This window comes from Mugil cephalus, chromosome 14 (genome assembly GCF_022458985.1).
Source record: "Mugil cephalus isolate CIBA_MC_2020 chromosome 14, CIBA_Mcephalus_1.1, whole genome shotgun sequence".
Lineage (NCBI taxonomy): Eukaryota > Metazoa > Chordata > Actinopteri > Mugiliformes > Mugilidae > Mugil > Mugil cephalus.
Window position 1 is genome coordinate 8,433,979 of NC_061783.1, and position 12,343 is coordinate 8,446,321.

The following is a 12,343-nucleotide window of genomic DNA, read 5'->3' on the forward strand; positions in this document are numbered from 1 at the left end:
GACCTATTAACATTCAGCAGGGCTACAGGGAGAAAAGGGTTTTAACAGATACAGCTCATCTACAACCAAGCGCGCTGACCTGAATAAAACGACCCGGGGCCAGCGCAAACACCACATCACAGTGGCCCTTTGACAACCACTGATTTCTCCTAACTTCTCCTTCGTTTTTTTCTCTTTTATTTTTTATTTTTTGCACCTTCTAGACAACTTTCCGCGCCGTTTGGCCCGCACCCATTTGAAGCCCACTGCGCGCTTCCAAAAAACGCCTGACGATGCAAAAGAAAGGAACAAATATCTAGGGAAATCTTTTTTCTTTTTCTGCTTTTTCTGATAACTAAGCAGACGCGAGGAGAAGACAGGAGCAACAGAGACACTGTAAGAAAGAAGACAGATGAGGAATTGGAGCTTAGAATTAGATATGGGAGCGTCGGAAGAAAGGGCACCGAAATAGAAAGGTACTGAGAGACAAGGTAGAGGAAGAGTCAATCAAAGCACTGAAATAAGACTCGCAGAAAGGTAAAATAAAGGACAAGGGAAGGGAAAGAAGGTGAAATGCAGTTTTAAATCCTTAAACATAAATATTAATAAAGTACTTACTTTGGTGAAGGTAAAATGATGCCCAAAGTCCTGTAGAGGATGGCTCCGATGACATAGTACATAGTAGATTCTGTGTCTGCTTCCGTTTCTGAAAGAAAAGGACATTTTGCAAACGATGAGCCCGAAGACGTGCTACGGGTCGCCTTAAATTCCTTCAGGATAATATATGAACACGCTAATCCCTGAGCCGGCGTACTGCATGCCCTTTCTCATCGCATCCAAGGGCACCGGTTCGTAGCGCGACTCGAGAATACTCGTATCTGTTAGCTGCTAAAGCAAACAAGCGCAGATTTCTACCTGCCTCATCAAGCCGCAGCTGAATTTACATGCTCTCTTAAGGTGTCGCTGACAAATGCTCAGTTGACTGCATCAACACAGGGAGAGCGGGCAAAGCGCCGCGCCTTCCCGAGGCCTCTGACAGCTACATATTCCACGCGCAGACTAATTATGCTTCTGGTGAAAGAGAGAGTCGGGTGCGAGATCCCGGTTTCACAGTGCGTGCGCTCGGAGACGGTGTTAATGTCGATTTGTCTGCCTTTGAGTAGCTACTTGCTCGATATGAAAAAAAAAAATCTACTCTCTTTTCAAATCCCCTCTCTTTGTCTCCTCCTCAACACGTGTCTCTCTTATCCTCCTCCGCTGTTCCCGCTATTCATCAAACCACTTTCAACTTTTCAACCTTTTCACCGGGCCTCCTTCGCAACCCCCTCGCCTTCCATCACTCCATTCAGTGGTCTTTCGTCAAAAAGAGCAGGGGCTCCCGAGGAGGCGCGGCGTCCCCTCCGTAAATGTCACTTTGTCTCAAGTGAGGGGAGGCCGAAGGAAACGGAGAGGGAAAGTACGAGGGAGAGAGTTCATGCCGAAAGACGCCACTCCCTCCTCTGCCCTTTCAGGCTGGGAGAAACGATGGAGGAGCATCGACAGAGAGAGAGAGAGAGAGAGGGGAGAGGAGAAGTCGGTGGGGGTTGATGGTATCAGACGTACCAGGGGTGACTCATCCGAAATCTGTCTGCCTCCTGCCTAAGAGGTAATACTCAGGAAGAGAGATGGCTACGCGAGGCAAGAAGAGGGGAGCGAGAGGAAGAGACAAAACGATTTCAGCGGGGGGAAAGAATAAAAAAAGCAATTGTCAGACAGTGAAGAGGCACCAAAAAAAAAAGAAAGAGAAAAAACAGATCAAAGTCGGCATGGGCAAACGCTTGCGAGTTTGATGGATCCTAATTGGACAGTGTCTGCGAAGGCATGCAAATGAGAAAGTCACTGCGTTATGGGTAAATGGTAAATCAGTCTGCGAGGAGGTGGCACTCCCACGCCACAGAGTGATTAATACCACAAAAGCTCTCAATCACAAAACTCTTAATTTCCCGCGAACAGACTTTTCGCCGCTCAGCCCTCGCCGAACATCTAAATGATTGGTGGTCAGCAGTAATCCAGCAAAATGGCAAACCACCAGTCACCAGCTGTGAACTTTAATACGCCGTTTATCAGGAAAAGATACGCTTGGCATCGATGCTAAGTCATAATTTACCGGTTTAATCAGAGATCGAAGGCTCCATCCAGACAGCTCCTTGTGAGGCGCAATTAAATTCCTCTACTCGATAAATAGAAAAACCTTTATCCATTTTAACATATTGACAGGGGCAAGAGTTGCTCACTGCATTGATGTTATTATCGCTTTTAAATTGTCTTTTAATTTTAATGTCTTGTCTTCTAATTGAATGTTTAAAGTCTAAACTCAAAGAGAGTTTGACGTGTTGGAAAACAAGCTGTTGTTTTTTTCTGAACAAAGAAGAAGATGACTAGAAGCATTTGCAGATATTAAACTCGGCGCGACAAGGCGATTATCTTAGCCTGGCTCACGGGTAGTGAAATTGCCTTCGTCAAAAGTTGTGGAACAAATATGATTGTAGTTCTAGCTCATTGAAAGGTCATCAAAGATACTGACATGCTAGTGTTTGGTGTCTGTGGGACTCACATCCAGTTCGTAGTGTTTTACGTGTTTTCTTGAAAATGAAGAGCGAAGCCTGTGGTGCAGCTGGCAGAAACCAAAAAAATCCAGGATGGAATTTCTCATAAGTATTCCAAAAGAATGTCAATGCAGGAATCCTATCTTGTTGTATGTGGCTTCAACAGGTCCCGATCAAGCGGCAACCTCCAGGTCTGACTGATGAAGCCCATGCGGAAGTGCAAAAAACTGCAGGTCATCGAGTGGCCGCTTGAGGCTGGTTCCAAAAGGGAGCGCGGTGAATTTTATTCTCACTCATTTATTCATTTTTTTATTAAGGTTTAATTCTGCAGAATTAAGGGTGGTCTTGCTTCGGGTTACCGGTGGAAGCCTGAGCTAACTGGTAGCATAGGGTCCATATTTGAAATATCCGTGTGTGGGTGGAGTGAAACTCATCCAACTGTGGGGTCCGCCCACTTCAGGTTTCATTTTCAAGGTTCAGAATCCAATGGATGATGTCACGATGGGTTGGTCCATAGTAAATACAGTCAACAGACTTTCCCCAAGACCATTTCCCCAAGACCATTTCCCCAAGATACGTTCACTTTCTGCACATTGTATCCACCTCCATCCTCCGCATCTCCTCTATCATCGATGACTTCATTTTGGACGCACGTCTGACAATCAAACTGCGATGATGTGTCCTCATAACAGCCCATGCTGTAATCCACGGGAGCAATTAGCTTATTAGGTTTCCATTCGGATCGCTAAAAGTGGTTAGCATACCGGCGGTTCCCGTATCACTACTTTCTGTTTACCTTCAGTCAGACTCAGAGACAAGAGTTAAGCGATCTATCTCTTACACAAAGCCAACGTACTGTGCATTGTTTCGTGTGAGTTCTTCTTCAGCTGAATGTCCACAAAAGAGACGATGAATGCAAAGATAGCAGAAAGAGCATTTTCCAAAATGTCAGCCGTTTTAAAGATACCCATCAGTGGTTCCAGCCACATACACTCCCAGAAGAAAGCCACTCTCACACATCAGCTCATGTTGGTGGCGAATGACGCCTAAATATGCGCGTGTACCAAGAATGTTTGTGTTTGAAATGTGAAGCAATTTCCAGCTCGTATGTTTGGCTCAATGTGCATGCGTGGCCGCGAGACACAGTGTGCTGCCTGTGTGTGTGTTTAAAAAAAAAAAAAAAAAAAAAAAAAAACACACACACAGGGGAGGGAGAGAGGGAGTTTGTCACCTCGAAAATCAGTGAAGAACGGGCTCAAGCCTCTGCCCACTGAAGCGATTCATGAACCTATCAATTGGCTGCGTGCATGTGCGCGAGGGCGGTGCACGGGCAACACACACAGGTGCCGGTGGGCCTTTATGAGCATGTTTAAGCTGTCCGTCTGAGATAGGCTTTCATTATGGAGTAAATGAACCAAACAAACCGATAGCAATCAACTGAAGACTTCAACTCATGGACTGGGAAGAGGCAGAGTTCCCGCAGAGGCAAAGAGGACTAATAATGTCCTAACTCATAAGGCTATAAGCGGCTCGGATGAAACTATTTACCAAAAAGACTATCAGAAAACGGCGACGGCACATGCTGAATGTCATATAGTTTACATGTGACGAACCTGTTCCCTTTTATCGCACAATAAGCACTTCAAAAGACCAAACATTTACCACCAAAGTCTATGATGATAATGGGCACAAAGTTGAGACTGGGGGAAAAAGGGCGAAGTAAATCAGAAAGACGCGACATATGGAGAATAAGAAAGAAGGGAGCTGGAGTTAGAGCAATAAACAGCTCTAGCTCTACCATAATATTCATCCCTTGAGATATCTGAATTTACTGTTCCATAAAAGGCATAACAAAATAACCCACAGAGAAGTCATAAACAGTGTCTGTTACGTTGAAGGTAGAGGGCTCGGTGGTTTAGAATAAATATATTATGCCGTGCATAATAAAGAGACAAAGAATAGGTGAGCTGAGGTGACGTGGCCTGAGGTTAGCGTACAGGATGTCTTGAACGCCAATCAAAGCCGGTCTGTTCCATCAGCGCGTGTCAGAGGTCAGGGGGAGCTCGACGCTCTTGGCCTACAGCCTCTCTGAACTTTAATTTGGTAGGGGACGGGGTGACAGACAGAAAGTCTGCCAGTGTAATTTCCTGTGGGATGTGACCTTTGCCTTTGTTGGTAGTGGATCGCATCTGCCACAGTAATTCACATATCCAGCATAAACCACTTTTCCCCAACTCTTTTCCGTTGCCTTGTTTGTCCTTCGCAACTTCTGTGCTTCCTCATGTATTTTTTTCCTCTTGTTTTTTCACTCTTTACTACTTGACTTGCTTTAGGACACCAACCTCCCTTGGGTCTCGGCTTTGCTTGAAACCACACGGAACACATCAGTGGAGATTAACAGCAATTAACGTCCTCGTGTTGCCAAAAAGTGAAATGGGCAGAGATATCGAAATTGTATTTGAAGTCAAGTGTGACCAAATTCGAGGGCCTCTTTAGTGTCTCATCAGCATTACCCTTTATTGTCCTTTAGAAGACTTTTCTATCTGGTTCAGTGACACATCTCTGAGTATGTGAAGTCCCACAAGGGACGCTCGTCCTGTCATAGTGCTCCGGCTGTGCTAAAGAAAGCACTCAAGTCAGATGCTTATATTTCTAAGAGTGTGAGTGAGAAGGACAACGACAACGGATGCAAATTCCGGTTGTGTGGTGGGAATAGTGACAGTCCCTGAACGCTGCCTCGCAGGTCTAGATGGTGAGCTGAGATCAGCACCAAAATACCCGAAGTTTGGACCGGCTCTTGACAGCGGAGGCATGTCTTTGTCATCTTACCTTCAGCTGGGACGGTGAAGACCTCTTTAGGAATGTAGAGCTTGTCTTCTGCTGTTCTGGCCCAGTCCTTCATCCCTCTCCGGCCCTTCATGGGGAAGTTGATGTCGCTAGAAACGGCCGAAACTGGCTCTCGCTGTATGGTTATCACTGGAAAAACAAAAGGTACGAAAGGCACTCGAAAACTTGAACTTGAAACTCAACGCAAAGCAAAAGCTGCTGGAGTGAGATGACACACAAGTATCACGGCACTGTTGCGGCTATGTCTTTGTAGACTGCCTACCCCTGTCCTTGCACCTAAACATAACCTCACGTGAAAAGCGTAGCCCTACTATCGTCCTCTTTGTCAAATCTGACCCTGAAAGAATTGCACAATATAATGTATAGTAACTAGTTGAAAAGAAGTTGGCAATGTATTTTTGATTTAGGCTTTAGAAATAGTCAAATTTTAAACAGTCAAACACTATACAACGGTTATATGTGAACAAGACAGAATTAAATATATTGGAAACGGTTTAATACTAAGTTTATGTTGAGCTGAGCTGAACTGAGACAAAGAAAAATCAAATAAACCCCCGTTTCTATGAAATAACCCCGAAAATTACGTGCGACACTTACTGAGGTTGTTGGTAACCACCAGGAAGCTCTGAAAAGGCTTCTGGGCTTCTCCAATGAGGTGAATAAAATCTTCTAATATCCTCATCAGCAAAGCGGCGCCGGGAGCGACCTGAGGATTCAGGGACAAAAAAAAAAAAAAAAAAAAAAAAGGAAGGTGAGCGTGATTACGATCCCATAACCCGCAATTACAATCCACGTTCTGCGAGACGACCACCGAAACGCTTTCATTCATTGCATTATCCGGACGGCTGCATGCGGCGGAGGCCTGTAAACTGTGACCCCGTGGGGTACAATATCACATCCGTTTCGCTCGTTTAGAAAGTCCAGATGTGAAACAAACACAACTCAACTCAAGGGCATCGAGCTGGGTCACGCACACGCAAAAAATGCAAACATTTGCGAAGACAAACAACACAGATGATTAATCGGCATCCACTCTGTTCCACAAACAGGTGTTGCTTTTACGACTCTAATAATGGAAGGTATGGGACTTGCTCACACACTCATGCATTTAGAACACATGGCAGCGCGGGAGATAGCAGCTAATTATGTTAAATAGGGTTTTGCAGCCGCAAGCACAGCGACAAGCACACACACCGCGCCCCCTCGCTCGCATACACAGAAGGCTTTACCTGGTGAGCGTCCTCCCATTTCTCCAGGTTCTCCATGTCCAACATGTGGCTGACTATCTGGAAGAATTTCTAGAAACAAGACGCACTCGGTTGTTAAAGCACGACCACACGAACGTCACACATCTAGCGCTAAGCCGCTAGTGCTGCAGCAACGCCGCAGTTTATTCTCTTCCAAGTCTGGTACAGTACCTTTGGTACACAGTCATATTGCAAAACATGAAAAAAAAAAAAAAAAAAAAAACAGTATGCCAAATGATTGACCGAGACAGGAGCATTTTGCTTTCTCTCACAGGCGGTGAAAAGAGAAAAACGCCGTTAAAAAATATCTCCCTTTGAGGCCGTAGCAACTGTGCAGCTGTAGTTCATTGTTATGCATGCCCTGTGCAGCAGAAAGTGGAGCTTCCACGTTGAATACATTTGGAGGTGTTATAGGTGTGTGTGTGCGTGTCAGAGAGGGTGTTTACGACTGCACGGTTTCCACCGCTTTTTGACTCGCGAGGGCCCCGGGGCGCCGCCTACCTGCACGTCGTCGGGAGCTGGGATGTAGGTTGCTCTTTTGAAGGTGTCCGTCACATTTCGCAGGATCTCCGTGGAAAAGAGAAGGTCGCCACTGTAGTAGCTCCTCCTCTGCAAGAGCTCCAGGAGACTCCGTACGATCTGAGACATGCCCTCCCCGGCCAGGGTCCTCTGACCCTTCGCGAGATGCTCTCGTAACTGCAAACGCGAGAAGAAGGGGTGTTTAGGAAGGAGAATGGTCGCGCCCCTGCCGGGTATAGTCAAGATGATTAAGTGAAAGCCCTTTGGCACTTACTGTAGAAGATGTGCTGTTACTCAAAATATGTATCCGGTACAAATGCCAGAAACAGCAAGACCAAACAAATTGAGATTGTGTTTTTGACAAAGAAATCACAGGAATGTTTTTGGTCGGGAGCCGAGGGGGATATTTCAAGACAGGAGTGTATATGGTTTGGGTTTTTTTTTTTTTTTTCTCTTCTGTGCTTAAAATAGACAAGCAAAAAGAGGCCTTGCAGCGCTCACAGACAGAAACTGGATCTCGTCAGGAAAAACGGGGGGAAAAAATAAAAAAAGACAGAGAAATAAAGCCTGTGTGTGCGTGTGAAACGCAGAGACAAAAAGAACAGGAGAGGGGGACAGAAAGGCTGGAAGAACAGAGGATCATCACAGCAATCACAGAAAATTAATTATTGACTCCTGGTGTTAATGGAAGGTTGGAAGAGGAGCCAACAGTGCAATCAGCTCTGTCACGAACAATCCGTGACCCCCGTCTCCTTCCGCCAGCGTCGAGGAGACGGAAAAAGGTTGAAGTTCACGGAGCAGGGAAACAGTCGCGCTGATGAACACGTTCATTAGCTATGTTCATTAATTGATAAGTGCCAGCGCAACGCAGTGAAAAAGCTAATTAGAGATAGCGGCGAGTGAAGACGCTTCTCTGTTTTGAGTAAACTTTCTAAAACAGAAAGTTGAACGGTGGTGAACAAAGAAAGCGAGGAAAAAAAAAAGAAAAAAAAAAGGACTGATGAAGGTGAGTTATGATACAGGGTGAAGCTGCAGCTAACTGCTTCCAATGATTACACTATTCAGACGAACATCAGTCAAGACAGGCTTCTGTAGTGAGATGATTAAAAAAAAAAAAGAAATGTAAACAGAGTTCCTGAGTTTGTCAGTGCGTATTTGTTTAAAGGAGAACTTACAGATAAATGTAAATATCTATATTCAAGTGAGACGCATCTGGCGAAGCTCGGAGGACCCCAGAAAGCAACTCCATTATTGTCCAGCATACAACGACGACTAGCAGATCCTAGGAACGAGAGGGAGAAAAACGATTAAAACGGAACACAAGGATTTAGAAATTTGCTCAAAGACTTATCAAAGCACAGAAACATCTCATCTCAATTCCGACACTGACAAAAAAAAAAGAAAAATGCCCATTTACTAAGGTCAAGGGTAACACACAGGGCGAGTACTCAATATATTAATATTAACAGATGTAGGAAAAGGACCAGATGAATAATATTATCACTTCTAAATAAATTATTATTAAGGTCAAATATTATTTTATTGGAGGGATTTAAAAAAAAAAAAAAAAAAATTAAGCACAAAATATTTCAATCCTAGCACGGTGTGTCATCGTACCCCCACTGGCTGGTTTAATACTTCATCAAGATGAAAAATATTTGCAACTTTTTTTTGTAATCTATTATAGACAGACATAATTAAAGTCATCCTTTGGATTAAAAGCGAATGGAACATTCTTTCGGCTGTGTTGTGTTGTGGCAGGTGACCCGATTCAGTCAGGTGCCTTTTAATGTTAAAACCAGCGTCATAGAATGAAGATGTAAAGGCGCGGGTTTATATAACAGGCCCTCCGTACCACGCCTACTCTTGATTCCTGAAATGTCAAGGTTTCGCTCCTGACTCTTGCTTTTGAAAGGTAACAGGAAACGTCTGGGGACCTGCTGATTGAGCAGCTCTGCCGTTTGTATTGAAATGACAGCGTTAAGAAATGCATACGTAAGGTTTGACTGCGTTGGAGCACGACGTGTCTGCTGGAGTGACGGGAGGCACGCGGGGATAATGCTCACGTTACTGCGTCGACTTCAAAACTCTGGGTGGGGATGTGTAGAGGTGATGTCTGGAGTGTGTGTGCAGTACCTGTGTATTTATGTGTTATTTTTGGCTGAAAACATGCTAAGTCGATGTACAGTCCGCCCCCTGAGGACAATGAAGATTAGCATTAAAATCTAACTCGACACCTTCCGTTGATCCTGTTGGACAGCTTCCTATTTTTGTGTACGTTCGAGGGACAAATGCACATGTGAATAGCTTCCTTATTCACAGGAGCTTCTGTAGCTCTGATCTTGCCAAGTATTGAGTGCAAATGTACGTCCATGGGGCTAGCAAACCCTCTAAAGCTATTGTCTGTTGACTCATAATGAGATTTAATAGATTCCTTTATTATTCAAGGTAGCTACTGGTGCTATTCTCGTGCTATCAAGCCTTCAAAAGCAGGGGTTAACAACCTACTAACCTTCTCATGGAATTTCTGGAGTCCCTCCCCCCCCTTTTTTTCCTCCATACTCCTAGATACTGTTGTATTTTTTGCAATAAAATACCTCTGTTTGATTGAAGGATCATCGAATTTATGCGGACGGACAGTTGAGTATCATCAGCGTAGTCATACATCCGAGCGCCACTGAGTTTGTATTGTCGGCAATAAAACACGTCTGACTGGGACTCTCTGATTGCATGCAGATTTGTTTTTTTTCCCTCTGTATCTGTTTAACACAACCCCCACAATGAAATTTAAATGGTGTGTTGTGCAAGATCCTGTCAATCATTTTGTCAATATGGCTGCTCCCTCTTCGCCTCTGGGAAACGAAATTTCGCAAAATGCATTGTGAATTATCAGGTGCTGATGGGGTCCATCAGGACTGTGAGCCTTTTCCAGTAAGGAAGACATTAAATCACATGTCTTAGACAGGAGGTACTGCAGGGGATCGCAAAATCTTTGATTGATAAGACATTTTTAATATATATTTTTTTAATTTCTTTAAATGCACATTATTATAAATCCAACATATTTCAGTAAAATGGGCTGTATGATGTCTAAACTGTTAGGGTTAGCGCTAACCCTAAAGTACATTTGTGGGACTAGCAACCTTCTGTTGGACATTTTCCAGGGCCATGTGGATAATAATGGTTTAGTGTCTTGTCCAAGTGTCCCTCAGCTTCCTCTTAATAGTCTGAGACACTTTGGCGACGACGTTTTCATTCACTTACACAACAAAACTCAACAGAAACCGCGATTACAATGAGACTTCTGACCGACAGCGTCACCAGCTTAAAGCACACAACGCGACTGACCAGTGGCATTAGTTGGACACTTGTTGTAGACGGTTTCTCCGGCCGATGCTCTCTTCCACGACATAGCGAGGAGGTGCTCGTCTTTGCATATCTCATGAGGAGCTGCAGAAGCAGGCGAGAAACACACAGGCGAAGTGACATGTAGCGCAGCCGAGCAGGGAAACAGAAAAAGAAAAAAAAATCGCCCCCAACATACACACACACACACACACACACACACAGGCCTCGCCAGAGAAAGAAAGGGAGACGGAAAATCACAAAAAAACAAGATTCAAATCAATGTTCTCCTGCAGCAGCTCCCAATCTTATTCCCTTGTACATTTCTCAGTGGTCTCTGTCAGTGTTATTGCCTCAGTACAGTATCTCATTCCCTCTTCATCTAACCCCCTCTTTTTATTTGTCTGCACCGCCCCCCCGCCACCCTCTTCTCTTTCATAACCCTGATGAAAAAAGGGGTTGGGTAGCGACGGGAGGAGGGGTCTCTGAAGATATTCCGAGGGGGCAGATGAGCGCTGGCGGAGGCAGATGCAGAGAGATGAAGAGGGACAGAGAGCGAAGAGCGAAAGAGGGTGAGATAGAAAATACGATGCGATGTTCCCCTGCAAAAAAAAAAAGAAAAAAAAAGACAAGATCTTTGTATTGTGTAAAAGGGGCTTCTAAAACAAAGAGGTCACGGTGGAAACCCGAGTCGAAAGTTTATCATTTGTAGCCTGTCGGAGGCCGGCGCGAGCAAGAGCGCGCGTGGCACGACAGTCAGTCGTGAGGCGCACTTGTTAAACTGCGGTGCATCCCGCGGCGGCTGACACCCTGACAAACAGCGCCGAGCGGGCCGCGCAACGTCTCCGCTCTCTGCCGTGGAGGGAGAAACAAAGCGGGCGAGACAAAAACGAGGGAGATTAGCACGATAGGAAGCCGGGCTAAGGGGGAGAGATGTTTCGGAGAAGCGGAGTCGCTCGCGGGTGAGGAGGAAAAGGGAAGCGCCGCGAGGGGAGGACGCGCGGAATCAATGAAGAGGTAAAGGCGGATGGCGTGAGTGAATTGACAGGGAAGACAGACGGAGCGACAGGTGGAGATGAGAAGAGTGCGGCTCTAAAATTGTGATGGAAGCCTTTCGCTGGGGGGTGTGAGCCAGTGGGAATCACTTCCATCCTGTCTGACAAACACTGTGCGTGTGCAGATTAGCCACACAAACGCAAGCGCTTCTCAAACGCCAGATGCACGACGAGAGAAATGTAGCTGTGCGGGAAAAACATCAAAGAAAAAAACTATGTATTTGAAGCATAAATTACATATTCACAACATAAGTATATATAGTATACTCCAGTTCTCCATCTTTATTTCCAGGTCTCTCGCACACAGGCATCAAATCAAATCGCACACACTGACCAGGGCACTTCTTCTCGTTGCAGGACCGGACTTCCTCTCCAGAGCCGTCGCAGGGGTAGCCCTGCTCCCCGGTGCCCTCGCACATCCTGAAGCGCCGCTGCCATCCGGAGTCACACGTCTTGCTGCACAGACTCCAGTGGTTCCAGCTGCCCCAGTTCCCTCCACCTAGCGGCGAAGCAAAACCCCACCGGGGGAAGGTCAGGGAGCGGAGGGGGAGTGTAGTTCGGGAAAATACATACACAATAACTTATTTATTTACTTTTTCACCTGAAATCTAATATTAAGCCCATTCTTGAGCACTGGGTCGCTAAAACACCTTAGAATTTTTAACAGACTCACAAACAAAATTCCCAAACCACAAATTACTCGTATATGGAATGCGAATCCGAGGCAAAGATGCAGATTCCTTTAGATAACACAGCGTCCCACGTT

At 45.3% G+C, this 12,343-nt stretch overlaps 1 protein-coding gene across 20 annotated transcripts in view; it reads right to left on the reverse strand.

Annotated features, from left to right (window-relative positions):
* Window positions 1-12,343, reverse strand: part of adgrb2 (adhesion G protein-coupled receptor B2) — a 219,120-nt gene that overhangs the window by 83,784 nt on the left and 122,993 nt on the right. For all 20 annotated transcript variants that reach the window (XM_047605271.1, XM_047605269.1, XM_047605270.1 and 17 more), the window contains 8 exons: window positions 11,912-12,076; window positions 10,526-10,627; window positions 8,353-8,459; window positions 7,160-7,354; window positions 6,641-6,709; window positions 6,009-6,117; window positions 5,394-5,540; window positions 598-685 (listed from right to left, as the gene is read on the reverse strand). In XM_047605271.1, coding sequence (XP_047461227.1) covers window positions 598-685; window positions 5,394-5,540; window positions 6,009-6,117; window positions 6,641-6,709; window positions 7,160-7,354; window positions 8,353-8,459; window positions 10,526-10,627; window positions 11,912-12,076 — 982 coding nt within the window. The remainder of the gene's footprint in view (window positions 1-597; window positions 686-5,393; window positions 5,541-6,008; window positions 6,118-6,640; window positions 6,710-7,159; window positions 7,355-8,352; window positions 8,460-10,525; window positions 10,628-11,911; window positions 12,077-12,343) is intronic.